This window comes from Balaenoptera acutorostrata, chromosome 6 (assembly GCF_949987535.1).
Source record: "Balaenoptera acutorostrata chromosome 6, mBalAcu1.1, whole genome shotgun sequence".
NCBI classification, from domain to species: domain Eukaryota; kingdom Metazoa; phylum Chordata; class Mammalia; order Artiodactyla; family Balaenopteridae; genus Balaenoptera; species Balaenoptera acutorostrata.
This window is the reverse complement of record NC_080069.1, coordinates 118,570,611-118,598,268: the sequence shown is the minus strand read 5'-3', so window position 1 is coordinate 118,598,268 and position 27,658 is coordinate 118,570,611. Positions and strand designations below refer to the sequence as shown.

Here is a 27,658-nt window from a genome sequence, read left to right as displayed (position 1 = left end):
CAGGAATCCAGGGGACAGAGCCAGAGAGGAAAGGGTACCAGTTCAGGAACAGAGCTCTCCACTGGGTAAGAAGATGAAGTCTAGAGGTAGAGAGCGGGGAGCAGTGGAAACAGGTAATAAGCCCCTTCCAAGCACCATGGGAGGGGGGAAAATGTATGTGCAGGCCATCCTTTTGCCTGTTTGGGGCTGTGAGAAGCTGGTTCAAGGTCAGCACATGTCCAGGCCTGGAGGGTAGCGCGTTCCTCCACCTGGGCTGAACGGAAGCCCCTCTTTCTCTTCTTCTTCCTTCCCCTTAACTCCTCCACACACCCTCCCCCAACTTTGGGGAACCAGAGGGTTTCCGGGGGCCAAACAGCCATTCCCCAGCACTGGAGGACCAGTCCCCAGCTGGCCTATCCCCTGGCTCAATTGTCCTTAGTGTCACCAAGGTCGGGGCAAAAGAGGAGCGGGGGCTAGAGAGGTCAAGGTGGTGGTGATGGTCGGCGCAGAAAGATCCAGGTCAAAAGAGGCAGAGAAATAGGGAGCCAGAGGGCCCAGCAGGCCAGGAGGACTCCAATCGACAGAGGGAAGAGGCACAAATGGGCGGGGGCCACAGGGCGAGGAAGCGAGAGAGGCCGGCCCGGTGGCGGCCGCAGGGGGCAGCCGCGAGCAGCCTCAAGCCGGGCCCTCTCCGCCCCGCCCCGCCCCGCCCCCCGGCGGCTCCTCCTCCGCGGCCGGCGCCCCTCCCTGCGTGCTCGGGCAAGCTCGACGGAGGCGGCTGCTGCTGAGCTAGGCGGGCGCGGTAAGGGCCAGAGCACCGGCAGCAGGTGGGCGCGGTGCGGGCTGGCGGCGGCGGGCCGGGGGCTGCCGGGCGGCGCTCGGGCCGGACGCGGCCGGCCGTGCGGAGCGCCATGGACTTCAACATGAAGAAGCTGGCGTCGGACGCGGGCATCTTCTTCACCCGGGCCGTACAGGTGAGGCCGTGCACCCTGGGCCCTGCGCGGCCGTAGGGCACCCCTGAAGCAGAGCCCGGGGCCGCGGGAGAAGGCCCTCGCGGCCGCCGCTCCTTCCCCGCTGCGGAGTCGCCCTAGCCGCCCCCCCCCCCGGCCCCTCCTCCTTCTGCGGTGCCCAGTAGAGAGAAAGAGCCCGGGGCGGCCGGCCACACTGGCCGCACCCTCTGCGTGGCCCAGGCCCGGGGAGTGAGCCGGGCCTGCCTCGGCCCTGCTGCCGCGGGGGAGGTGTCAGCCTCCACCATTTCGACCCGCCGGCTGGGTAGTCCCGCTGCCCTGGCGCCCGCCCCGCCCCCGTGGGGGGCTCTGCTGAGGAGGGCAGAGGGCCCCAGGCGGTTCCTGTCTCCTTGCCCTTGCCCAGCAGTGACTCTTCACTCCCGGCAGGCATTTGGAGGCCTGAGTTCCAGGCCTAAGGACTCGGGCACCCGCCCTGACCCCCTCTCTGAGCCTCAATCTCCGCACCTGTGCAATGGACTGGTGGTACTGATTCCCTCAGGTCCCTTTTACACGCTTGGATAGTCAGTCCGGAAGCCAGGAGGGCTGGGGTTATTTCCTTTCTGCTCCGTGGGAGGCCTGTTTCTCTTATTTCCCCAGGCCCCGGAGGCTGGCTGGGTGCCCTCCCTGGGAAGCTGTACAGTGGGTGATGCTGGGATTAGAACAAGTCCTGTCCATTTGGGGACAAGGGAAAAAACAGAAGCAGCTGAGTGTAATGGTGAAGACCGGGAGTCAGCTGTGGGTGTGGATGCCCCCCTCTTGTGACTTTGAAGATGGGGGCTTCACCTCTCTGGGCCACAGTTTTTCAGTCTGAAAAACGGCCTTAGCAATCCCTCCCTCCCAGCATGGATGTGAGTGTCCCGGGCACTCCACGTGAACGTGCTCACTAAAGGCAAGTCATTCTTGGTGTAACGTGCTTAGTATTGCAGCTGTGCAGCATGTGACATTAGGCAAGTCTCGGAGCCTCCGTGTTCCCTTCTGTCAATCAGGGGTCGCACCAGTCTGCCTCCAAGGGTGGCTGCAGCCTTGGGGCTTGGCCCATCACAGCGCTCTGGGAACAGATTCTGTTGTTTGTCCTTGCCCTGGTTGTTGGTTCTCTGGAGGAGCCCAGCCCCAGACAGTCTCTTGGAAGCCCACATGCCCATGTTTACTAGAAAGCACAGTGTCCCGTTGAGGACTTGTGCCCCAGAGAGGGTTTGCTGCTCCATGTTCCAAGCCCTGCCGGGGACCCCAGCCCTAGTGGGGACGCTAGCAGCCTGGAGTTCATTGGCCAGCCCCTGTTCATCCAGAAGGTAGGGAATTCTCCCCAGTGTTGGTATGGCAACCACTTTATCTCCCACATCTGGGAAGAACCTGATCTGCCAGTTTCCTGCTACTTTGGGGCCCTAGCACCTGACCTGGCCAGGCCTGCAGAGCCTGGGGTATGGGGAAGCTTGGTCCCTGTGGCCTTTTTTCTCCTGGGGGGGCAGGCCCACTGGTTCGCCCATACTGGAGTGGGAGCCAGCGCCCAGGCCCCCGCCTCCAGAGTGGAGGAGGGAGCTGGGAGCTTTATAAATAGAGGCTTTCTCTGGCCCTGCACGCCCACCCCCTGCTGCTGCCATCTTGCAGGGAGCAGCCTCTGAAGCCTGGGCCCTTCCTCTTGGCAGGGATGGGGCAGGGTGGCAGCCAGAAGAGAGAAGGGCTTGAAATGTGACCTGGGCAGGAGAGCACACTCAGGGGACCCTCCTGAGGCCAGTCTGCCCTGGGGTAGGAGTCAGCCAGCAGGGACGGGGGGTGGTTTATTATTAATGTGTGGGCAGCTCCTCTGTGTAGGTGCCACCTACCTACGCACGACATGCTGGGTAAGTGCTCAGCCCCTCCATGTGCCGAGGACACTTTTAGGAGCCTCACCTCATCCCCATCCGGTAGGGAACTGGACCTTGGCCCTGGGATGAGAATCCGGAGGCCAGATCCCTTTTGCATGGGAGATTCTAGGATGGCTTCTCAGTCCCCGAACTGTGCCTTGAAGGTCAGGAGGGGTTTGCCGAGTTGGTCCAGGTGATGGGAACGGTCCAGGTGATGGGAACAGCCCAGCTAAGGGCACCCAGACAGGAAAACCTAAGGCATGTTTGGGTAAGATGCCAGTGGGGGTGGGAGTGGGCAGTGGAAGTGCTAGTACTAATGCTGTTGGTAGTAACTGCAGTATTACTAATAGCATAGTAGGAGTAATGATAATAAAAGCCAGGGAGGCTGTGGCATCGTTCTCATCCAAGCCAGGCAGGCAGCAGTGAACGTGGGAGGGATGCCCAAGATGTTGGGAAAGCCCGGTAGGACTTTGAACCTGGGTGGGTGTGTGGTGTGAGGGACGGGTGGCCAGGTGGCACGGCGGGGAGTGCTGCCATTAACCTTGGTAAGAAGGGGAGATGCTGAGGTGCACACTGAGGGTGACACAGTCACCTGAATCAGACTGGCTGGTGCCATCAGGGTAAGGACGTCCCTAGGTGGCTCCTGAGAGCCGAGGAGGGGCCTGAGGGAGACCTTTTATTAATGATGATGATGACGCCAGCTAACGTTTATCAGGCCTATACTGTGTGCTGACCATGAAACTAAGCACCTTCCAAATATTCTGTGAGATAGGTCCTGTTATCCCCATCCTCCGGGGGGAAACTGAGGACCAGAGAGGTGACTTTGCCTCTGACCCTCGATTTTCTCATCTGCAAAATGGGATAATGCTAATCCCTGAAGGGTCTGGGTGAGGTGAGGCCTGTTCAGGGCCTGGCTCCGGGAGGCCCCAGCTTGGGGAATGTGAGGAAGAAGAGGAGTCGGGAGACCAGGAGGAGGCCAGGAGCAGCTAGTTACCAGGTGAGGAGCCGCAGGCTCTAACCCTGGCCCACCCAGCTCTGCAGAGGGAAACCCAAGCCCCCATGCATAATTGATGGCTGCCGAGCTGGAGCAGCCGGACAGAGCAGCCTGACCACCGCTGGTGCCTCCTGCCCCTTGCAGCTGGGCCTGTCCTTGGCCTCTGGATGACTCACCGCTGCCTAGTCGTCTGGGAAGGGCCTCCAGACCCCCAGCCTATGTGACTCCAGCACAACCTGCCTCTTGCTCAGTCTCAGCGGCTTCTGTGAAATGGGAAACTTGGCCGGCCTGAGGGCAGTGTCTGTTGTTGTCAGGGCTGATCTTACTCCCGCAGGTCTTCACCCCTTTGCTGTTTGCCTGTGACCTCCCCTTGGCTGGACAGGGCCTTTGAGATCAGAGAGGCCAGGACTTGGGCCGGTTTCTGGTTTTTCTTCGGTGGCCCCCATGGTTTCTGCCAGCTCTGAAGGGGGACCCTTGTGACATCCTGGTCCTTTCCTGGCCTTGGGGCGGGGCTGCCGAGCTTTCTGGGCCCTGGGCGTGCCCAGCAGTTGGCTCTGATGAGCTGGCGCTGCTCCCCATCTACCACTCCAGGCAACCGGAGGCCAGCCATGTGGCCATCCTCCCCCCCACATTCCCCTTCCCTCCCAGCCATCTCTCTGCGCATCAGCTCTTAACAGTATCAGCACTTACACTGAACACTGACTGCCTGCCAGATCCTAGCCTTTATGTCTTATCCACATCTTTTTTATTTCATTCTTACAACCTATGAGGGAGATGCTATTACTTATTATTACCATTTTCAGCTTAGGAAACTGATGCTCAGAGAGGCAAAGCCACTTGCCCAAGGTCACACAGCTCATCAGACTGAGACTTGAATCAAGTCCCTCTGATTCTGGAACCTGGGTTCCTCTGACACCCTCCCTTGGTATCCCCTTCCTGTGGCTCCCAGCTGCCCCTGGAACATCCTGATAACCCCAGACCTTGCTCTGTGCCCCTTTTGTTCCCTGAGTACTTGTTACCAAGTGCTTTCCTTCAGAGTCAGGCTGGGAGGACCCTTAGTGATAGGCTCCCAAGGGTTCCTTACACCCTAAGTTGTATGTCTGATTTTGTACAAATGTGCTTTTCTGGGGAGAGGGAGTCTGTATCTTTCATTGGATTTCCAAAAGGAGCCATGATCCCCAAACTCTGGTCCAACCACCTCATTTCACAGAGGAACAAACTGAGGCCCAGGGCAGGGTTGCACCTTGATCAAGGTCACAGAGCAGGTCAGGGGCAGAGCAAGTTTCTTGACCTTGGGGCCTGAGTTCCAGCCAGGTGGGAGGGGTAGATGGGTGGGACAGGGGTGGTCCTCCCGTCCCCCTTTCTGAGCCCTCCATCCCGGGTCCTCCCCCCACAGTTCACAGAGGAGAAATTCGGCCAGGCCGAGAAGACCGAGCTTGATGCCCAGTTTGAGAACCTTCTGGCCCGGGCAGACAGCACCAAGAACTGGACGGAGAAAATCCTGAGGCAGACAGAGGTGTTGCTGCAACCCAACCCCAGTGAGTGGACACGGGCCGGCCCCGGGCTCGGGGCGGGAAGCTGCGGGCAGGAGCCCCAGCTGCTGAGACTGTGCAGGTGGGCCTGGGCGGCAGGTGGGATTTGGGTTAGACTCTTGAGGCTTAAGGCTGCTGTTTTGGGGGGTCCCACTTAAAGAAAACAGCAGACTCAGTGTTGGGCTCCAGGATGTGCTCTCTGGGACAGTGGAAATGCTGTTTCGCACAGAGGAGTTGAAGAAATGCCTGGAAACTAAAACACAGTTGGGAGAAGAGGCAGGAGAAACGGGAGCCAGGTCACTGGAGGGAAGGCAGCGAGGCTCAGGGATGAAAGAGGACTTGCCGAGAGTCACACGCAGCGTGGTGCAGGCAGACGCAGGTGCAGGAGAACCTGTGGGAAGAGAGGGCTGGCCTGGGGTCGTGAGGCTTGTATGCCTGTATGTCTGCTGTTAGCTGAGTGAGTGCGCTGAGAGCTTTCTGGGGCCAAGCCAGGGCATTGCTCACGTGTGTGTTATGCCCTGTAAATCCATACTGTAATGAGGGAGAAGTTGGGGGGCGGGAAGGGGCGGCGGTTGCCTTCAGGCCCGTCACCCGCAGCTGTGTGACCTCGGGCAGGCATTTCACGTGTCTGAGCCATGGCTTCTTCCTCTCTAGAGTGAGGGCTTCGCAGGGTCGAGTGCCAGTCTCACACAGTTGAGAATCAGCAAGAGAGTATTCTGGAAGTCACCAGGCTGGGCACCCCTGTGGGCAGGCCCTGGTCTGGGTCTGTTTCTGTCACCACGGCTTTCATCCTTGGGCTCCTACCTAAGAGCCCTGTGGCTTTGGCTGCTGTCTCCCCGCAGGTGCCCGAGTGGAGGAGTTCCTGTATGAGAAGCTGGACAGGAAGGTGCCCTCGAGGGTCACCAACGGGGAACTGCTGGCTCAGTACATGGCAGAGGCGGCCAGTGAGCTGGGGCCCACCACGCCCTACGGTGAGCCAGTCCCCACAGCCAGGGTCGGGGGTCACGGTCTCTGGCGCGAATCTTCTTCCCTCCCTTCTCTCCTTCCTTTCTCTGTTTTTTAATTTGCACACATGATACCTGGATTCATTCTGCTTGTAAACACCTCAGTCAATGGAGATGAAAATAGAGTAAAAAATAGAAGCCTCCTGGGACTTCCCTGGTGGTCCAGTGGTTAAGACTCTGTGCTCCCAGTGCAGGGGGCATGGGTTTGATCCCTGGTTGGGGAACTAAGATCCTGCACGCCGCACAGTGCAGCCAAAAAACAAACAAAAAAAATACAAACCTCCCTTACCCAGTTTTGGTTTGTGTGCATTTTTTAATGGGATCATATTATGTGTACTTTTCTGCAACCTGATTTTTAAACTTGGCATTGCACTACAGATAATCTGTTCACAGCACTTACAGAGTCATCTCAATCTTTATTTTTTATTTTTTAAGTTTTATTTAGGTACAATTTATACACTATAAAGTACACCTGTTTTAAGTGTGTAATTTGATGATTTTTAGTGAATTTACAGAATTGAACAAACATCCCCCAATCCAATTTATGTATTTTTAAAAATTTTATTTAATTAATTTTTTAATTGAAGTACAGTTGATTTACAATATAGTGTTAGATTCAAGTGTACAGCACAGTGATTCAGTTATATACACACACACACAACATATATATATTCCTTTTCAAATTCTTTTCACTTTTAGGTTATTACAAAATATTGAGTGTAGTTCCCAGTGCTATACAGTGGGTCTTGTTGGTTATCTATTTTATATACAGTAGTGTGTATATGTTAATCCCAACCTCCTAATTTATCCCTCCTCCCACCCCCCCTTTCCCCTTTGATAACCATAAGTTTGTTTTCTGTGTCTGTGAGTCTGTTTCTGTCTTGTAAATTAGTTCATTTGTATCATTTTTTAAGATTCCACGTATATGTGGTATCATATGATATTTGTGTTTCTCTGTCTGGCTTAACTTCACTTAGTATGATAATCTCTAGTTGTGTCCATGTTGCTGTAAATGGCATTATTTCATTCTTTTTTATGGCTGAGTAATATTCCATTGTATTTATATACCACATCTTCTTTATCCATTCACCTGTTGATCGACATTTAGGTTGCTTCAATGTCTTGGCTATTGTGAATAGTGCTGCAATGAACATTGGGGTGCATATAGCTTTTCCAATTATGGTTTTCTCTGGATATATGACCAGGAGTGAGATTGCAGGATCATATGGTAGCTCTGTTTTTACTTTTTAAAGGAACCTCCATACTGTTCTCCATTTTGGCTGCACCAGTTTACATTCCCACCAACCATGTAAGAGGGTTCCCTTTTCTCCACACCCTCTCCAGCATTTATTATATGTAGACTTTTTGATGATGGTCATTCTGACTGGTGTGAGGAGATACCTCACTGTAGTTTTGATTTGCATTTCTGTAAAAATTAGCGATGTTGAGCATCTTTTCACATGCCTTTTGGCCATCTAAATGTCTTCTTTGGAGAAGTGTCTATTTAGATCTTCTGCCCATTTTTTGACTGGGTTGCTTGTTTTTTTGATATTGAGCTGTTTGTATATTTTGGAGATTAATCCCTTGTCAGTTGCATTGTTTGCAAATATTTTCTTCCGTCTTGTAGGTTGTCTTTTCTTTTTTTTTTTTTTTTTTTAGGTTGTCTTTTCGTTTTGTTTCCTTCCTTTGGTTTGGTTTCCTTTGCTATGCAAAAGCTTTTAAGTTTAATTCCCATTTGTTTATTTTTGTTCTTGTTTCCATTACACTAAGAGACGGATCCAAAAAGATACTGCTGCAATTTATGTCAAAGAGTGTCCTGCCTATGGTTTCCTCTAGGAGTTTTTGTTTGTTTGTTTGTTTTTTATATTTATTTTTGGCTGCGTTGGGTCTTCGTTGTTGTGCGTAGGCTTTCTCCAGTTGTGGTGAGCGGGGGCCCCTCTTCCTTCCGGTGCGCAGGCTTGTCATTGCAGTGGCTTCTCTTGTTGCGGAGCACGGGCTCTAGGCGCGCAGGCTTCAGTAGTTGTGGCACACAGGCTCAGTAGTTGTGGCTCGTGGGCTCTAGAGCGCAGGCTCAGTAGCTGTGGCACGTGGGCTTAGTTGCTCTGCGGCATGTGGGATCTTCCCAGACCAGGGCTCGAACCCGTGTCTCCTGCATTGGCAGGCAGATTCTTAACCACTGTGCCACCAGGGAAGTCCCCCTCTAGGAGTTTTATAGTATCTCGTCTTACATTTAGGTCTTTAATCCATTTGGAGTTTATTTTTGTGCATGGTGTTAGAGAATTTCTAATTTCATTCTTTTAATTTAGCTGTCCAGTTTGCTCAGCACCACTTATGGAAGAGATTGTCTTTTCTCCATTGTATATTCTTGCCTCCATTGTCGTAGAGTAATTGACCGTAGGTGCATGGGTTTATTTCTAGGCTTTCTGTCCTGTTCCATTGATCTATATTTCTGTTTTTGTGCCAGTACCATACTGTTTTGATTACTGTAGCTTTGTAGTATAGTCTGGAGTCAGGGAACCTGATTCCTCCAGCTCCATTTTTCTTTCTCAAGACTGCTTTGGCTATTCAGGGTCTTCTGTGTTTACATACAAATTTAAAAATTTTTTGTTCTAGTTCTGTGAAAAATGCCATTGGTAATTTAATAAGGATTGCACTGAATCTGTAGATTGCATTGGATAGTATAGTCATTTTGAGAATACTGATTCTTCCAATCCAAGAACACAGTATATCTTTCCATCTGTTTGTGTCATCTTTGGGTTTTTTTTTTTTTGGCTGTGTTGCACGGCTTGTGGGATCTTAGTTCCTAACCACTGGACCACCAGGGAATTCCCTCATCTTCCGTTTCTTTCATCAGCATCTTATAATTTTCAGAATACAGTTCTTTTCCTTCCTTAGGTAGCTTTTTTTTTTTTAATATATTTATTTATTTATTTATTTATTGGCTGCATTGGGTCTTCGCTGTTGTGCACAGGCTTTCTCTAGTTGTGGCTGCTCTTCATTGTGATGGCTTCTCTTGTTGCAGAGCATGGGCTCCAGGTGCACAGGCTTCGTTAGTTGTGGCACGTGGGCTCAGTAGTTGTGGCGCACAGACTTAGTTGTTCTGCGACATGTGGGATCTTCCCGGACCAGAGCTCAAACCCATGTCCCCTGCATTAGCAGGCAGATTCCTAACCACTGTGCCACCAGGGAAGTCCTCCTTAGGTAGTTTTATTCCTAGGTATTTTTATTCTTTTTAATTTCTCTCTCTGGTCTTTCATTGTTAGTGTATAGAAATGCAACAGATTTCTGTGTATTAATTTTGTATCTTGCAACTTTATCAAATTCACTGATGAGCTCTAGTAGTTTTCTGGTGGCATCTTTAGGATTTTCTATGTACAGTATCATGTCATCTGCAAACAGTGAGAGTCTTACTTCTTCTTTTCCAATTTGGATTCCTTTTATTTCTTTTTCTTCTCTGATTGCTGTGGCTAGGACTTCCAAAACTATGTTAAATAAAAGCGGCACGAGTGGACATCTTTTGTCTTGTTCCTGATCTTAGAGGAAATGCTTTCAGTTTGTCACCATTGAGAATGATGTTTGCTGTGGGTTTGTCATATATCGCCTTTATTATGTTGAGGTAGGTTCCCTCTATCCCCACTTTCTGAAGTGTTTTATCATAAACGGATGTTGAATTTTATCAAAAGCTTTTTCTGCATCTATTGAGATGATCATATGGTTTTTATTCTTCAATTTGTTAATGTGGTATATCACACTGATTGTTTTGCGGACATTGAAAAATCCTTACAGGGACTGCCCTGGTGGTCCAGTGGGTAAGACTCCATGCTCCCAATGCAGGGTGCCCAGGTTCGATCCCTGGTCAAGATCCTGCATGCATGCCGCAACTAAGAGTATGCATGCTGCAACTAAGAAGTCCGTACACCACAACTAAGGAGCCCACATGTCACACGTTGGTAATGGTGTATGATCCTTTTAATGTATTGTTGGATTCAATTTGCTAGTATTTTGTTGAGGATTTTTGCATCTATGTTCTTCAGTGATATTGGCCTGTAATTTTCTTTTTTGTGTGGTGTCTGTCTGTATTTGGTATCAGGGTGATGGTGGTCTCGTAGAATGAGTTTGGTTCCTGCCTCTGCAATTTTTGGAATAGTTTCAGAAGGATAGTTGTTAACTCTTCTTTAAACATTTGATAGAATTTTCCTGTGAAGCCATCTGGTCCTGGACCTTTGTTTGTTGGAAGTTTTTAAATCAGAAATTCAACTTCAGTACTTGTAATTGGTCTGTTCATATTTCCTCTTCCTTCCTGGTTCAGTCTTGGGAGATTGTACCTTTGTAAGAATTTGTACATTTCTTCTAGGTTGTCCATTTTAGTAGCATATAGTTGCTTGTAGTAGTTTCTTACAGTCCTTTGTACTTCTGTGGTGTTGGTTGCAGCTTCTTCCTTTTCGTTTCTAATATTACTGATTTGGGTCCTCTCCCTTTTTTTCTTGATGAGCCTGGCTAAAGATTTATCAATTTTGTTTATCTTTTCAAAGAACTAGCTTTTAGTTTCACTGATCTTTTCTGTTGTTTTCTTAGTCTCTAATTTATTTATTTATGCTCTGTTCTTTATGATTTCTTTCCTACTAACTTTAGGTTTGTTTGTTCTTCATTTCTAGTTGCTTTAGGTGTAAGGTTTGGTTGTTTATTTGAGATTTTTCTTGTTTCCTGAGGTAAGCTTGTATCACTATAAACTTCCCTCTTAGAACTGCTTTTGCTGTGTCCCATAGGTTTTGGCATAGTGTTTTCATTTTCATTTCCCTCTAGGTATTTTTTAATTTCATCTTTGATTTCTTTTTTTATTAATTTATTAATTTATTTATTTATTTGTCTGCGCTAGGTCCTAGTTGCGGCATGCGGGCTCCTTTAGTTGCAGCATGCCGGATCTAGTTCCCTGACCAGGTATTGAACCTGGGCCCCCTGCATTGGGAGTGCAGAGTCTTAATCACTGGACCACCAGGGAAGTCCCTCATCTTTGATTTCTTTGGTGAGCCATTGCTTGTTTAGTAGCACATTGTTTACCCTCCACATGTTTGTGTTTTTTGCAGTTTTTTTCTTGGACTTGATTGCTAATCTCATAGCATTGTGGTCAAAAAGATACTTGATATGATTTCAGTTTTCTTAAATTTACCAAAACTTGCTTTGTGGTCCAGCATGTGATCTATCCTGGAGAATGTTCCATGTACACTTGAAAAGAATGTGTATTCTGCTGCTTTCGGATGGAAAGCTCTATAAATAACAGTTAAGTCCATCTGGTCTAATGTGTCATTTGAGGCCTGTGTTTCCTTATTGATTTTCTGTCTGGATGAACTGTTCATTGATGTAAGTGGGGTGTTAAAGTAGACCCATATTATTGTTTACTGTCTATTTCTCTTTTTACATCTGTTAACATTTGCCTTATATATCGAGGTGCTCCTGTGTTGGGTGCATATATATTTATAATTGCTATGTCTTCTTCTTGGATTGATCCCTTGATCATTATGTAGTGTCCTTCTTTGTCTCTTGTAACAGTCTTTATTTTAAAGGCTGTTTTGTCTGGGACTTCCCTGGCTGTCCAGTGGTTAAGACTGTGTGCTTCCAATGCAGGGGGCGCAGGTTCGATCCCTGGTCGGGGAACTAAGATCGCACATGCTGCACGGCACAACTGAAAAAAAAAAAAGCATTGAAATGGGTCTCTTGTAGACAACATATATATGGGTCTTGTTTTTGTGTCCATTCAGCCAATCTGTGTCTTTTGGTTGGAGCATTTAATCTGTTTACATTTAAGGTAATCATCGATGTGTATGTTCTTATTGCCATTTTTTAATACACTTATTTATTTATTTTAATTAATTTATTGTTTATTGGCTATGTTGGGTCTTTGTTGCAGTGTGCGGGCTTTCTCTAGTTGCGGTGAGAGGCAGCTACTCTTTGTTGCGGTGCGCAGGCTTCTCGTTGCAGTGGCTTCTCTTGTGGAGCACGGGCTCTAGGCATGTGGGCTTCAGTCGTTGTGGCTCTCAGGCTCAGTAGTTGTGGCTCGCAGGCTCTAGAGCACAGGCTCAGTAGTTGTGGTGCACGGGCTTAGTTGCTCCGTGGCATGTGGGATCTTCCCAGACCAGGGCTCAAACCCATGTCCCCTACATTGGCAGGCGGATTCTTAACCACTGTGCCACCAGGGAAGTCCCTTATTGCCATTTTGTTAATTATTTTGGATTTGTTTTTGTAGGTCTTTTTTCTTCCTTTCCTCTTTTCTTTCCTCCTTTCTTGTGATTTGATGACTATTTTTTAAGGGTTTAGGATAGATGGATTAAACGTTTTTAAAAATATTTATTTATTTATTTGGTTGCGTCAGGTCTTAGTTGCGGCACGAAGGATCTTTCAGTGCGGCACGCAGGCTCTTCGTTGCGGCATGTGGGCTTCTCTCTAGTTGTGGCGCGCGGGCTCCTGGGCACGTGGGCTCTGTAGTTGTGGCGTGCGGGCTCCAGAGTGCGTGGGCTGTGTAGTTTGCGGCACACAGGCTCTGTCCTTGAGGTGCGTGAGCTCAGTAGTTGTGGCGTGCAGGCTTAGTTGCCCCACGGTATGTGGGATCTTAGTTCCCCAACCAGGGATTGATTGAACCTGTGTCCCCTGCATTGGAAGGTGGATTCTTTACCACTGGACCACTGGGGAAGTCGCTGATGGCTATCTTTAGTGTTGTGTTTGGAATCCTTTTTTTCATGTGTGTATCTTATAAATTTTTCATTTGCAGTTACCATGAAGTATTGATATAGCAGTCTATATCTACATGATTGTTTTAAGTTTCTGATCTCTTAATTTCAAATGCATTTCAGATATCCTGCACTTGTAATCTCCTTCTCTCACAATTACTGGTTTTGATATCACGTTTTTGTGTGGATGATTTCCTACCTTTACTGTGTGTTCACCTTTACTGGTGAGCTTTCCCATTTCATAATTTTCTTGTTTCTAGTTGTGGCCTTTTCTTTTTCGCTTAGGGAAGTTCCTTCAGCATTTATTGTAAAGCTGGTTTAGTGGTGCTGAATTCTTTTAGCTTTTGCTTGTCTGTAAAGCTTTTGATTTCTTCATCAAATCTGAACGAGAGCCTTACTGGGTAGAGTATTCTTGTTTGTAGGTTTTTCCCTTTCATCACTTTAAATATACTGTGCCACTCCCTTCTGGCCTGCAGAGTTTCTGCTGAAAAATCAGCTGATAGTCTTACGGGGATTCCCTTGTATGTTATTTGTTGCTTTTCCCTTGTTGCTTTTAATATTTCTCTTTGTCTTTATTTTTGTCAGTTTGACTACTATGTGTCTTGGCGTGTTTCTCCTTGGGTTTATCCTGTATGAGACTTTCTGCGCTTCCTGGACTTGGGTGTCTCCCCCAATCCAGTTTAAAGAACATTTCCATCACCTGCAAAAAAGTAACTTGTGTCTACTTATAGTCAGTCCCACTCCCACCGCCAGACAACTAATGTGGCTTTGTTATTTCTTATTGTTGTTTTTGTCGTTTTTTTATAAATTTATTTATTTATTTGGCTGCATGCGGGATCTTTCATTGCGGCACACAGGCTTCTCTCTACTTGCGTGGCATACAGGCTCCAGAGCGCGTGGACTCAGTAGTTGCAGCATGTGAGCTCTCTAGTTGTGGCACGTGGGCTCTAGAGTGCACAGGCTCAGTGGTTGCGGCACATGGGCTTAGTTGCCCCACGGCATGTGGGATCTTAGTTCCCCAACCAGGGATTGAACCCAAGTCCCCTGCATTGGAAGGTGGATTCTTAACCACTGGACCACCAGGGAAATCCCAATGTGGTTTTGTCTGTATAAATTTGCCTTTTCTGAATATTTCATATAAATGGAATCAAGTGATATATTGTTTTTTGCACGTGGCTTCTTTGTCTTTGAGGTTCATCCATGTTATAATGTGTTTTAGGATTTTATTCCTTCTTACTGTTGAAGAGTGTTCCACTGTATGGGCTGATCGCATTTTCTTTGTCCACATACCATTTGAGAGACATTTGGGTTGTTTTGCTTTAAACAGTTGCATATGAACTTTTGTGAGGATATATGTCTTCACTTCTACTGGGTATATACCTAGGAGTGGAATTGCTGAGTCATATGGTAAATTTATGTTTAACATTTTTTTAAATTTAATTTTATTTTTGGCTGTGCTGTGTGGCTTTCAGGATCTTAGTTCCGCAACCAGGGATTGAACCCTGGCCCTCGGCAGTGAAAGTGCAGAGTCCTAACCACTAGACCACCAGGGAATTCCCTGTGTTTAACCTTTTAAGAAATTGCCATACTGTTTTCCAAAGTGGCTGTGTGATTTTACATCCCACCAGCAGGGTGGTGTTTAATTTCCTGATATTTATGGATTTTCCAAGTTTCCTTCTGTTGTTGATTTCTAATTTAATATCGCTGTGGTCAGAAAACATACTTTTCATGATTTTAATACTTTTAAATGTATTAAGACTTGTTTATGGCCTATAGTGTATGGTCTCTACTGGAGGATGTTTCATGCTCCCTTAGAAATTGTACTTTATGTTGTAGGGTAGTGTTGTCAGGCCATCTTGGTTGATAGTGTTGTTTATCCTCTGTATCCCTGTTGATTTTGTCTTATTGTCCCATCCTTTATTGAGAGTATTAAAGTCTCCAATTATTTCTGTTGAATTGTCTATTTCTGTCTTTATTCTGTCAGTGTTTGCTTCATGTATTTTGGAGCTGTGTTGTTAGGTCTGTATGTTTATAATTGTATATCTGCCTGCTGAATTGACCCTTCTATCACTGTAAAATACTACTCTTTGTCTCTAGTTAACATTTTTTGGTCTTAAAGTCTGCTTATCTGATAGTAGTATGGCCACTCCTGTTCTCTTATGGTCACTCCTATTCTCATATTGTTATATGCAAACAGGGGCATGTATCTTTTTCTGTCCTTTTATTTTCACCATACTTATGTCTTTAAATCTAAGGTATGTCTCTTACAGAGAGCATATATTTGAATCTTTTTAAAAAAATCCAATCTGACAGTCTTTGCCTTTCGATTGGAGTGTTTAATCCATTTACATTTAATCTAATTGTTGATGTGGTCAGATTGCCATTTTGTTATTGTCTCCCTGTATCTCAGGTGTTTTTTGTTTGATCCTCTGTTACTGCCTTCTTTTGAGTTAAATAGATATTTTCTAGTGTAATATTCTAATTTCTTTGTTGCTTTTTTTTTTTTTTTTTTACTTTAAAAATCTTTCTTAGTGGTTTTTTTTTTTTTTTTAAATATTTATTTATATTTATTTTGGCTGTGCCAGGTCTTAGTTGCAGCATTCAGGATCTTCATTGCAGCTTGTAGGATCTTTAGTTGCGGTATGTGGGTTTCTTAGTTGCTACATGCATGTGGGATCTAGTTCCCCAACCGAGGATCAAACCCATGTCCCCTGCATTGGGAGCGTGGAGTCTTACCCACTGGACCACCAGGGAAGTCCCTCTTAGTGGTTTTACAATTTAAATTACAATATGCATTTTAACTTAACACAATCTACTTTGGAGTAATACTAACTGAATTCCAGTAAAATATAGAAACTTTGCTCCAGTATAACTCCCTTCTCGTCCTCTTCCTTTGTGCTATTATTGTCATACATATTATATCTCAACAACAGTTTTATAATTATTTTATGTAGTTGTCTTTTAAATCAATTAAGAAAAGAGAAAAGGGGGCTTCCCTGGTGGCGCAGTGGTTGGGAATCTGCCTGCCAATGCAGGGGACACGGGTTCAAGCCCTGGTCTGGGAGGATCCCACGTGCCGCGGAGCAGCTAAGCCCGTGAGCCACAGCTGCTGAGCCTGAGCGTCTGGAGCCTGTGCTCCGCAACAAGAGAGGCCGCAATGGTGAGAGGCCCGCACATCGCAATGAAGAGTGGCCCCCGCTTGCCACAACTAGAGAAGGCCCTCGCACAGAAACGAAGACCCAACACAGCCAAAAATAAATAATAAATAAATTTAAAAAAAAAATTTATATTCTCTTTTATATGTGCCTATATAATTACCTTTACTGGTGCTCTGTGTTTCCTTATGTAGATTCAGGTTACCATCTAGTGTCATTTCACTTGAACCTGAAGTATTTCTTCTATGGCAGGTCTGCCAGCAATGAATTCTTTTAGCCTTTGTTTATCTGGGAATGTCTTTATTTTGTGTTCACTTTTGGAAGACAGTTTTGCTGTATATAAAATTCTTGGATGAGAGTTTTTTCCTTTCATCACTTTGAACATATCCTCTCACTATCTGGCCTCCCTTGTTACTGATAAGAAGCCAGTTCAAATCTGCTGTTGAACCCTTCTAGTGATTTTTACTTATCAGTTATTATACTTTTCAACTCTAGAATTTTCATTTCTCTTTTATAATTTTAATTTCTTAATTGACATTCCTTATTTGAGACATCATTGTCATCATACTTTCCTTAAATCTTTAAACATCGTTTCTATTAGGTTTTTTATTTTTTAATTAAAGTATAGTTGATTTATGTGTTAGTTTCTGGTGTACAGCATAGTGATTCAGTATTTTTGCAGATTATATTCCATTATAGGTTATTACAAGATAATGGCTATAATTCCCTGTGCTATACAGTATATCCTTTTTTTTTTAAATTTATTTTTGGCTGTGTTGGGTCTTCATTGCTGTGCACGGGCTTTCTCTAGTTGCAGTGAGTGGCGGCTACTCTTCGTTGCGGTGTGTGGGCTTCTTATTGCAGTGGCTTCTCTTTGTTGCAGAGCACTGGCTCTAGGTGTGCAGGCTTCAGTAGTTGTGGCATGCGGGCTTCAGTAGCTGTGGCTCACAGGCTCTAGAGCGCAGGCTCAGTAGTTGTAGCGCACGGGCTTAGTTGTTCTGTGGCATGTGGGATCTTCCCAGACCAGGGTTCGAACCTGTGTCCCCTGCGTTGGCAGGTGGATCCTTTTTTTTTTTTTTAATAAATTTATTCATTTATTTATTTTTGGCTGTGTTGGGTCTTCGTTGCTGCACGCGGGCTTTCCCTAGTTGCGGAGAGAGGGGCTACTCTTTGTTGCAGTGCACCGGCTTCTTATCGAGGTTGCTTCTCTTGTTGCGGAGCACGGGTTCTAGGCACGCGGGCTTCAGTAGTTGTGGCACGTGGGCTCAGTAGTTGTGGCTTGCGGGCTCTAGAGCGCAGGCTCAGTAGTTGTGGCACATGGGCCTAGTTGCTCCACAGCATGTGGGATCTTTCCAGACCAGGGATTGAACCTGTGTCCCCTGAATTGTCAGGAGGATTCTTAACCACTGCACCACCAGGGAAGTCCCTATATCCTTGTTGCTTATCTGTTACATATATAGTAGTTTAATCCCATAACCCTAATTTGTCCCTCCCCACCGTCAGGGTTTTGTTTTGTTTTTGTTTTTTTACTTATTTGTAATAGCTGCTTAGAAGTCTTTGTCTGCTAGGTCTAATATCTGGGCCTCCTTGGAGATAGTGTCTGTTGATTGCTTTTCTTTCCCTGTGTACTGTCCGTACTTTCCTATTTCTTTGCATTTCTTATAATTTTTGTTGAGTTATTACTGCTGTTTGTTTCTTTAGAGACTTGCCTGAGCTAATTGTTTAGAGTCTGTGTTCTCTGCAGTATGCAGCTACTGATGTCTCTACTTGTTTTTCTTTTTAAATTATCCTTTTTATTTTTAAGCCTAGCTTCCTAGGGGTTTCTTCCAGGTCAGCATATGTTAGTGGTCAGCCAATGATTAATCAGAGGTTGTGCTTAAACATCTTGCACCATTAAGGCTTTACTGATGAATTTATGAGTGGGCTGGGGAACACACTCAAAGTTCAAGCAGTTTACATGTCTGCCCAGCTTTTCGTTTGTGAATGTGCAAAGCCTCCCGCTAGCCAACAATGAGTTGATAGCTGGGGTTCTCTCCCATCTCTCCCAAGTGTGCTATACACATGCATAGCCTTCCAGACCACCAGAGATATCTGGATTTTATCAAGGCCCACTATGACTATCTCATTCCCCAGATCTGTTAAATTTCCGGCAGGTCTGTTGCTTGTTCCAGCCAGTATTCCAGCTTCATGTTAGCTGTGATGTTGGCCTTTCCTGATTATCTGCCATTGAGATCACTATTGTTTGTGACCCTGTCCCGTGGGTTTTTCTGTGTTCCAGCCCAAATCAAGTCAGCCCCCTCAGGGCTTGCCCCACCCTGCTAGAGCTACAGCACCACAGAGCTTGAGGAGATGGGAGTACCCCCAGGCTAAAAAGCCACAGACTCCATTGTTTTTACCAAGGTCCAAAAGTTCTGGAATAAATGCTTCTCAATTTGTTATTTGCCTTAGGTTAATTTCCAGAGTACAGAAATCGTTGTTTTTGAGAACTGTGTCCAGTTGTGTTTTTTTTAAAAGGATATTCTTTTTTTTTTTTTGGGCCGCACTGCACAGCATACAGGATCTAGTTCCCCGACCAGGGATTGAACCTGGGCCCCCTGCAGCTGAAGTGTGGAGTCTTAACCACTGGATCACCAGGGAAGTCCCTGTGTCCAGTTTTATTATTGCTTTTTGGGGAGAGGATTTGCTGAGCTCCTTCCTCTGTCATTCTGAAAGTACCCCACCACCACCACACATCTTTTTTTTTTTTTTTTTTAATTTATTTATTTATGGCTGTGTTGGGTCTTCGTTTCTGTATGAGGGCTTTCCCTAGTTGTGGCAAGCGGGGGCCACTCTTCATCGCAGTGCGCAGGCCTCTCACTATCACGGCCTCTCTTGTTGCGGAGCACAGGCTCCAGACGCGCAGGCTCAGTAGTTGTGGCTCACGGGCCTAGTTGCTCCGCGGCATGTGGGATCTTCCCGGACCAGGGCTCGAACCCGTGTCCCCTGCATTGGCAGGCAGATTCTCAACCACTGCGCCACCAGGGAAGCCCCCACACATCTTTTTAATGGCTGTGTAGCGTTCCGTTCTTCAGGCATCCCGCTATTTATTTGTCGATAGGTATATGGATATGTAGATTTTCCACATTTTCCCAGGCCAGCCATTCTGTTCTTGCCTCTCAGAACATCCCTCTCTGAGCTCTCCCCTACTTCCTGGGGGTCAGAGCGGCCTGAACCAACCCTCTTCCTCACCCCTCCACTTTGTTTCTCAGGGAAGACACTGATCAAGGTGGCAGAAGCAGAAAAGCGCCTGGGAGCCGCAGAGAGGGATTTTATCCACACTGCCTCCATCAACTTCCTTACACCCCTGCGCACCTTCCTGGAAGGGGACTGGAAGACGATCTCGGTGAGGGGCCTGGGGCCACTTGCTTCCTGGTAGCAGTGGCAGCCCTGTCCTCATAGCTGCTGAACCCAGGCTCTTCTCCCGTGCTGGGACCCAGCACTCCTGGGACCTCCCCAGACATGGCTCCTGTGGACTGAGTGGCCTGGAGTGGATGACTCCCCGCATCCAAGCCTCAGTTTCCCCGTCTTGACTAGATGGTCCTGGGGGCTGGGCCTGCCAGGGCCGGGGGTCTCCCAGGGCTGCCCCAGGTCTCACTGTTCCCTGTTCCCACCCCCTCAGAAGGAGAGGCGGCTCCTGCATAACCGGCGTCTGGACCTGGATGCCTGCAAAGCACGGCTGAAGAAGGCCAAGGCCGCAGAAGCTAAAGCCACGGTAGGTGTCCTGCTGGCCTCCTGCCCCCCGGCCCTGGTTGGAGCCAAGGAGGGGGTGAAGGGACCTGGTGTTTGGCATGACTTCTCTCCCCTGTCCCTGCCTGGAGAGGCCTGGCTGGGGGCTGCTGCTCTGCTGACCACTTCAGGTCACGCCTCTCTGCCCCACCTGCAACGGACCCCTGGCGGCCCAGAGCCCTGGGACCCAGGGCAGACGTTGATGGGGTGAGCGGACCAGCAGTGCCCCGACCTGGGCTCAGGACGGCCCGCAGCCTCCCCAGACAGACAGCCAGCTGGCTTCTTGCATGCCCCTGCCCTGCCCTCCCTGGGTGCTCGGCTCTGTTCCCGGCTCTGCCTACTAACTCCCCCACCTGCTGCTGCAGCGCTGGTCCCAGGGTGCCCTGCGCGCAGGCTCCCCTGTGGTGGTGTGGAGGGCCCCGGAGCTGGGCTGCCGACCTGCCCAGGGGCATGTCTGAGGGGCCCTTTGGGAGCCCCACGGCACTGGATAGGGCCTGGGCTGTCTTGGCTTCCCCGTCACTCTCGGCTCACGGGGGCCTGTCCAGCCAGGCCGATGGGACACAATGTGGGACACTTTGACCAGGGCTAGGCCAGGGTTGGGAGAGCTGGGCCTGAGGGTGGCCAGGCTGCTTGGGGTGCAGGGACCGAAAGGCCACCTCACGCCCTGGGGAGGGAATCCCAAGGTCAGGTCCAGGGCACGCCGTGGAATCCCCCAGCCCGGGCTCCCCGTTCCCCTGAGAGTTCCAGCCTCCAACCCTCCTTGCGTTCCCTTCCCTCAGTGTGGCCACCTGGGGCCGCGGAGCCTGGGCAATGCATCTGGCGAGAGCCGTGGGCAAGGTCCCAGCTCATCCAATTGTGTGGGGTCCAGACTGGAGGCAGGGGCTCAGCCACTGGAGTCTTGTTGGCTTGGGCAGGATGACCTATGTCTGTCTAAGTCACCTGGACAGGACAGTCTCCCCGCCATGCAGGGGTGGACCACCTCTCGAGTAACTTGGCCAGCACAAGCTCTTCCTACATCAGCCAGGCGGGGGAGCCCTTCCTTAGTTACTGGGACGGCACGACCTCCCCTCCAGTTGGTTGGCCCAGAGTCTTTGGCTTGGGCAGGACACCCCGTCCCGAGCTGGGCCCTGGCAGCCCAGATACAGCATCCCAGAGGACTCCAGCCCAGCAGTGCGCGCACATGCACGCACGCACGCACGCACACACACACACACGTTAGCACTCCTTCCAGAGGGCAGGGTTGTGTGTCCCTCCCGCCGGGACCCCGGGGGCCTGCTGCCGCCTGCGCTGTGGACTCACTAACTCTTTGTTTTTGTTCCTTTCCGTTCTGCTTTGGGTAACTTGGCTCAGTGTGAGGGAGATGTGAGTATACCTGTCCCACGTGCTGTGCTGCTTCTGGTTTGCCCATCTCGGCCTCGGGCCCACAGTGCCTGGTCGGCCGGGGACGTCCTCAGGGCGTTTTGCAAGCAGCTGGTCTCCCCACCGGAGGCTCTACCATGTGTAGCCTCTGCTTCGGGGGGATGCCAGGCATTGGAGCCTGTGAGTCAGCTTTTTGCAAATGTTGAAAGCCTGTCACTGTGTCCATCCATGCATCCATCTGTCCATCCTCGTTGTGGGGAGGGGCCTGGTCCTTGCTGCAGGAGCAAGAGACGTGGTGTGCGGAGGTTCTGGACGGAGAGAGCTGGGTGGGGCGGGCTTTGTTTGGAGGACGGTGGGTCTAGCTGGGGCATCTGAGTGAGGCCGGGGCCCCGGGAGGAGGGGCCGTGGCCGCCGGGCCAGGGGCTGGACCCGTCTGTGGCTTGCCCCAGGTAAGGGCCCTGACGGCAGGCGTGTCCACCCACTTGATCTTGGTCTGGACTCGCCTCGGCCCGCCTCCTCTGCAGGTGGTTGGCTTGGGGAGAAGCGGGGGGCTCTGTGTTGTATTTGTCTGTACCCTCCTGTCCGTGGGGTCGGGGGCTCTTGGCATCTCCCATGCGAGAGTCTAGGGCGGCCTCCCGGCCCGGCCCCGCGTGACCCCCTCCCCCCATGAACTCTGTTCCCCGCCAGACGGTGCCTGACTTTCAGGAGACTAGACCTCGTAATTACATTCTCTCGGCCAGCGCCTCCGCGGTAAGCGCCCCCGCCCCGCCCCGCCCCCCATCCCCTCCCACACTCGGGCCTGATGTGCAGCGAACTGGAGCCAGAGGGGGGGCAGGGGCCGCGCCCCTGGTCAGGCAAGTCCTGTCCACCCGCCTCTGCCCTGTGCCCGCGTTGCCGGCCTTGCTTCTCCCTGCCCAGCGCTGAAGGTGAGCCTGGCCCGCTGCGCGGCACAGCCCGGTGCACTTGGGGCGGCAGCGGCCCCACCTCCAGGGCACCTGAGAGTCTGCCCAGCCCCGACCGCCCCAAAGCAGGCACCGCCCCCTACCACACTCACCGTCCTGGAGCGCCCAGCCGTGCAGCCTGGAGGAGAGGGAGGAGGTCTGGGCCTGGCCTGCCACGGGGTCACAGGGGACAGGGACAGCGCTGTCCATCCAGCTGCCTCCATAGCACATCCGCTAGGTGTCCTGGAAGTGCTTGAGACTGAACGGGAGGGTGGGAGGGCACAGCGGGGTGGGGGAAGGAGCCGCCTGGGCCCGAGGCCCAGAGGTGGAGAACAGAGTGTGTCCTGAGCTGGCAGGGGCTGGGACTCTGGAGGTGGGATGGGCGGGGCTGGATCAGGAAGACGTTGAATGTCTTGGTGTCTTTTCTTCCTACAGCTCTGTTGAGATTTGTGGTATTTACTGTTTAGTTTGGGAAATAGGCAGATCACACCTATCCCATCATGCCTGTCGAAACCACCGCTGTGCCTTTCTCTGCCTCTCTCTCTCTGTCCCTCCTCCCCCCCCCACCCCCCACGGGTGACAACCTTCTGCAAAGACCCTCTGGCTCTTCTCCATCTGTCATAAGCATGTTGCCGTGTGCAGTCATTTGTCCTCGGGGGCGTGAACCACAGTGTAGTCCACCGGTCCCCTGTGGCTGGGTCTCCGACGTGTGTCCACGTGGAGGTTGCTTCCCGTGTTGCAATTTGCTAAACGGCACTGAGGTGGGACACCTCTGTCCAAGGGCTGGCCTTGTTTTGCTTTCCGCATTTCAGGTCACATCTTAGGGTAGCAGTGGGCAGGAGAAATGGGTCTCCTAAGCCGTGGTGGGGGGAGGGGGGTCTTTCTTCTTTAGACTCTGGATGACACTTCCCGCCCCCCTTCCTGGGCCGAGTGGAAAGAGGACTATCCAGGAGGGTGGAGACGGCCCTGTTTTTTCCTTGTGCCTTTGAACCCCAGTGTGACTCGGGCACGAGGCTGCCTTTCTCTGCCGAAGGACAGAAAGGTTCAGTGACTGGTCCAGGGTCACACAGTCCTGCCTCCCAGCCCACCAGCCTTAGCCAAGTGTCAGGGTGGGGTGCGGGACGCTCGGTCTCCCTCGAGACCCCAGTCAGAGCCTGGGGGCTGGCACTATAGGAGAGACCCAAGTAGGACTCCCCAGCTGGCTGTCCCCCTCCCCGCATGTGGCATGTGGGACTGGATGGATTATGATGTCGGAGCCCCCCCTTCACACCAGGCCTCACCCCAGCCTCAGCTCCTCGTTGGGCTGTGGGGAGGGAGTCGGGGAGAGGTTGGGGTCTCAGGGAGCTGGGGCAGGGCCTGGGCTCTGGGGTCCAGCCGTCCTCCCCTCCCCTGCTGACCAGTGCCCCCCTCCCTCCCCCGCTGACCGGTCCTGTTGTGGTCTCCGCAGCTCTGGAATGATGAGGCGGACAAGGTAAGTCGGGGCTCAGGGAAGAGGCTGCAGGGGGTGGGCAGCGGGAGTCCAGGCTCACCTGCTGCCGTTGGGGGCAGGTCTGTTTCTGGTTCTGGGCTCTGCCCTCGCTTGCTGGGGCCACGGTAGGGGTTGTCACTTCCTCTCTGCCCTGTTGCACACAGTGGGCCCTCTGGAGGCGACTGTTGGTTGGATTTGTCCCTGATGGGTGGTGGTGTCACATGGGCAAATGAATGAGTATGAAAGGCCAAGGCAGGGCGCCCGAGGCTCTGTCTGCTTGTCCAGGAACTGGCCTCAGGAGGGGGTGGGGTCCAGGCGGGGCTGTCGCTCCTCCAGGGGTCAGGGCTTCAGGCCTGAAGTCAGGGGTGGGAAGTGCACTCCTGCCACCGATGTCTGCATCCCCGGGGGGAGTGACAGCTGCCACAGAAGGGAAGAGGAGGCCGCTCCTGGGCGGCTTCAGAGGCGCGGGAGAAGGCTGGTGGGAGGGAAGCTGGGGGCGGTTCTTGTTCTCGAGCTCACGCCCTGCCCTTCCCAGGCTGAGCAGGAGCTCCGAGTGGCCCAGACAGAGTTTGACCGGCAGGCAGAAGTGACCCGGCTCCTGCTGGAGGGAATCAGTAGCACTCACGTGAGTCCTGCCCCCCGTTTCCTCCTGTCGTCCACCGTCTTCTCGCCGCCCCTCGCCCCTCGTGTCCCCGTGAAACTAGGCCATATTGAGGCAGCGAGTGAACCTGGATCTCGAAGGCAGGTGGGGAAGGGGGAGCTTGAGCCTGCAGTCTGTAAGGATGGGATTTAGCCTCGGCAGAGCAGGTCCCAAAGGGTGGTTACCTCCCTCCAACCCCAGGGAGCAAGTGGCCTGGGCAGAAGACATCGGAATGCTGGGCCAGGGTCTGCAGAGGACAGGATGGGGAATGGGATGTTTTGGCCCCTCACATCCCCCCGTCAGCCATGGGCGTCTTCCCCGCAGGTGAACCACCTTCGCTGCCTCCATGAGTTCGTTGAGTCTCAGACCACTTACTATGCCCAGTGCTACCGCCACATGCTGGACCTACAGAAGCAGCTGGGCAGGTGCCCACCGGGGTCCCCTGGCTCCCAGCCCCAACCGCCCCAAACTCGGAAAGCCCCGCGACACCCAGGGTGGGGTGGAGGGCTGCCGACTGTGGGGGGGACATCACACCGCTCTCTGGGCCCGGGCACCCTATCACAATGGCAGTGAGGTGGCTGGCCTTGGGGACCTCTGGTGCGGTTTCTCGAGACTGTGGGGGGTGGGGGGTGGCGGGGACGGCGGGAGTATCTCATGTTCCCCGTTTCCCTCTTTCCTTCATGCCGCCAGCTCCCAGGGAGCCATGTAAGTAGCGACATCTCCTCGCCTCCGCAGCCATGGACCCAGCTGGCGTTTGGCGGGGCACACGGGACTCCCGGGGGGGTGTGGCTCCCGGCTGCTGAGGTGTGCCCCCCTCTCTCCTCTCCAGATTTCCGGGCACCTTCGTGGGCACCACAGAGCCCGCTTCCCCGCCCCTCAGCAGCACCTCACCCACCACCGCCGCGGCCACTATGCCTGTGGGGCCCTCTGTGGCCGGCCTGGCCCCTCCGGGGGAGGCCGCTCTCCGCCTGGAGGAGGTGGCGCCTCCCGCCAGCGGGACCCGGAAGGCCCGGGTCCTCTACGACTACGAGGCGGCCGACAGCAGCGAGCTGGCCCTGCTGGCTGACGAGGTGGGCCTGGGTGCCATGAGGACGGGGGAGGGGCCGGCTCACGCGCGCCGGGAAACTGGAGCTGGGAGCGTGGGGCCTGCAGACCCTGCACCGCGGGCTTCCAGCCTCTGAGTGGCCCTGGGGGCAGAGCTGGGACCAGTCGGGTAGGCGGAGACGGCGCCAGCTCTGAGGAAGCAGCCTCTCTGATCTGTCTCTGTAGAGCAGCTGAGGAGGTGAGCGCCCGCCTCAGGAGGTGTAGTTTCCCGGGTTTCAGGAGACCGCAAGTCTGTCCCCTCTTAGGGCTGGGCCAGTTCTGCCTGGCAGGGCGTGACCCTCCTTCTCCGCCCTCCTCTTCAGCTCATCACTGTCTACAGCCTTCCTGGCATGGACCCTGACTGGCTCATTGGCGAGAGAGGCAACAAGAAGGGCAAGGTCCCTGTCACCTACTTGGAACTGCTTAGCTAAGCAGGCCCCCTCCCAGGCCCCTGCCCATTCTGGGCTGGGCAGGAGAGGATGGGTGCAGCCCTGCCACTTGTCTTGTCTGTTGGTGACCCAGCTGCTCAGGGTGGGGAAACTAACCCCATCCCATCCCGCCCCCGGTCCTCCAGCTGCGAGGGGCCCCAGAGGCTGAACGCTCCCAGCCCCTCCCCCAGCCCTGCTTCTGACCTGGTTCTGGAGATCCCACCCGCACCCCCCACCCCACCACCGCCGCCTGCATCCCTGAGCGCCCCAGCCCTCCCGGCTCCTGCTAAGGAGGGTGGGCCTGGCTGCAGCAGCTGCACTCAGCGCCTAGGCCCGTGGGGGTCAGTGCAGATGGCCTGAGGAAGCCCTGGGGCGCACCCTGGGCGAGGGAGCTCCTGCCTTTTAGTTGCCAAAAGCAGCAAAGGGGGAAAGGCAGGCAGGTCTGTGGCAGGCCTGGGCACTGGTTGTCGTCCCCTCTGGATGAGCTGGAGCCGAGGGGAGCCTGGCAGGAGAGGCGGGCCTGGGCCATGGAGTGGCATCTCCCCGGTGCTACCCTTCGCCTCCCATACAGCTCAAGCCAAGTATGGTGGCTGCAGCCTGCACCTCTCCACACTCACTTTTTAACTGATCTTTTTACTCTGCCTGTGTGCTTGCTCTTTAGCCAGTGACAAACAATAAACCATCCTTCGTGTGCATGTTGCCTGAGCTCCGGTCGGGTCGCGGGCCTCACAGGTGGGAAAGGGACGAGGAGACTTCACATCTGCACCACCCCTCCTTCTGGGGGGAGGGCGTGAGGTACAGAGAGAGCAATGCGCCTGCTGTGGGCCCCTCCCAGAGCACTAGGGCAGAGGGAGGGAGAGCTCTACGGGCAAAGCCAGCGCCTCCCTTCCTCCCACGTTGCCTGTGCTGCTCAGGAGGGAGTGCTGTTCTACTGCAGCTGTGTCATCTACGTTTTTTTTTTGGGTGGGGGTTTGTTTGGGCCACGCCGTGCAGCTTGCAGGATCTTAGTTCCCCAGCCAGGGGTTGAACCCAGGCCCCTGCAGTGGAAGTGCAGGGTCCTAACCACTGGACCACCAGGGAAGTCCCATGAAGCTGCATAATAGATGTTTTGTTCCTAAGAAAAACTTGGCCTAAAATCGGGCAGAGTGGAGTGGACTGTAAAATTTGCCTGATAGTTTAAGCTTGAGTAATTGACAGCTGACAGTGCTTCCCAGGGGCCCGGCATTGAGCCAAGCACGTTCACGTGTATTCTCGTGTCGTCCTCGCAGATGAGGGAAGAAGAGATCAAAGTCACCTCCGCAAGGTTCCGTAACTGGCAAGTGGCCACGCAGGGACTCTAGCCCAGGTCAGTCTGGTTCCAGAAACTTCAAGTGGTACCTCTGGGCTACAAGCCAGGTTTTAGATTAAGGCTTGTGGCTGGGCCCAGAACTCTGTGATTAGGTCCCAAGGAGGCTAGAGGCTAGAGGCTGGTGGGCCCCACCGCCGGGCCTTCTGAAGGGAGGGGGAGGCACAGAGCTATAAATAGAAGCAGAGCTTCAAGGAAGGCTTTACCCGGTGGTGAGTTCAGCCAGCTGTAATTGGAGGCGCATGGTAGGGGTCTGGGACAAGACCTGGGCAGGGGCCAAGGTGGAGGAATCTGAGCGCCCACCCAGCACCCCCAACGCCGAGACGTGAACGGAGGAACGTTTGTTTAGTCAGGTCAACAGTGGCTATCTCACCTTCCCCAAACCTCCACTCCAC

The 27,658-nt window shown here is 51.8% G+C and overlaps 1 protein-coding gene across 4 annotated transcripts; it reads left to right on the top strand.

Annotated features, from left to right (window-relative positions):
* Positions 1 to 719: 719 nt before the first annotated feature.
* SH3GLB2 (SH3 domain containing GRB2 like, endophilin B2) lies at positions 720 to 26,611 on the top strand. 4 transcript variants are annotated; one of them, XM_007194529.2, is made up of 13 exons: positions 720 to 953; positions 5,218 to 5,359; positions 6,196 to 6,324; positions 19,483 to 19,616; positions 19,893 to 19,985; positions 22,046 to 22,108; positions 23,192 to 23,341; positions 23,747 to 23,770; positions 24,303 to 24,392; positions 24,732 to 24,832; positions 25,098 to 25,112; positions 25,237 to 25,477; positions 25,814 to 26,611. In XM_007194529.2, the coding sequence occupies exons 1-13, from the start codon at positions 891 to 893 to the stop codon at positions 25,919 to 25,921; spliced, it is 1,353 nt and encodes a 450-aa protein (XP_007194591.2). In that variant the 5' UTR covers positions 720 to 890; the 3' UTR covers positions 25,922 to 26,611. The 4 variants fall into 4 exon arrangements, with proteins under 4 accessions (XP_007194591.2, XP_057405022.1, XP_007194594.2 ...); XM_057549039.1 differs by lacking the exon at positions 25,098 to 25,112 and having other exon boundaries at positions 721 to 953; XM_007194532.2 differs by lacking the exon at positions 23,192 to 23,341 and having other exon boundaries at positions 722 to 953.
* Positions 26,612 to 27,658: the final 1,047 nt, after the last annotated feature.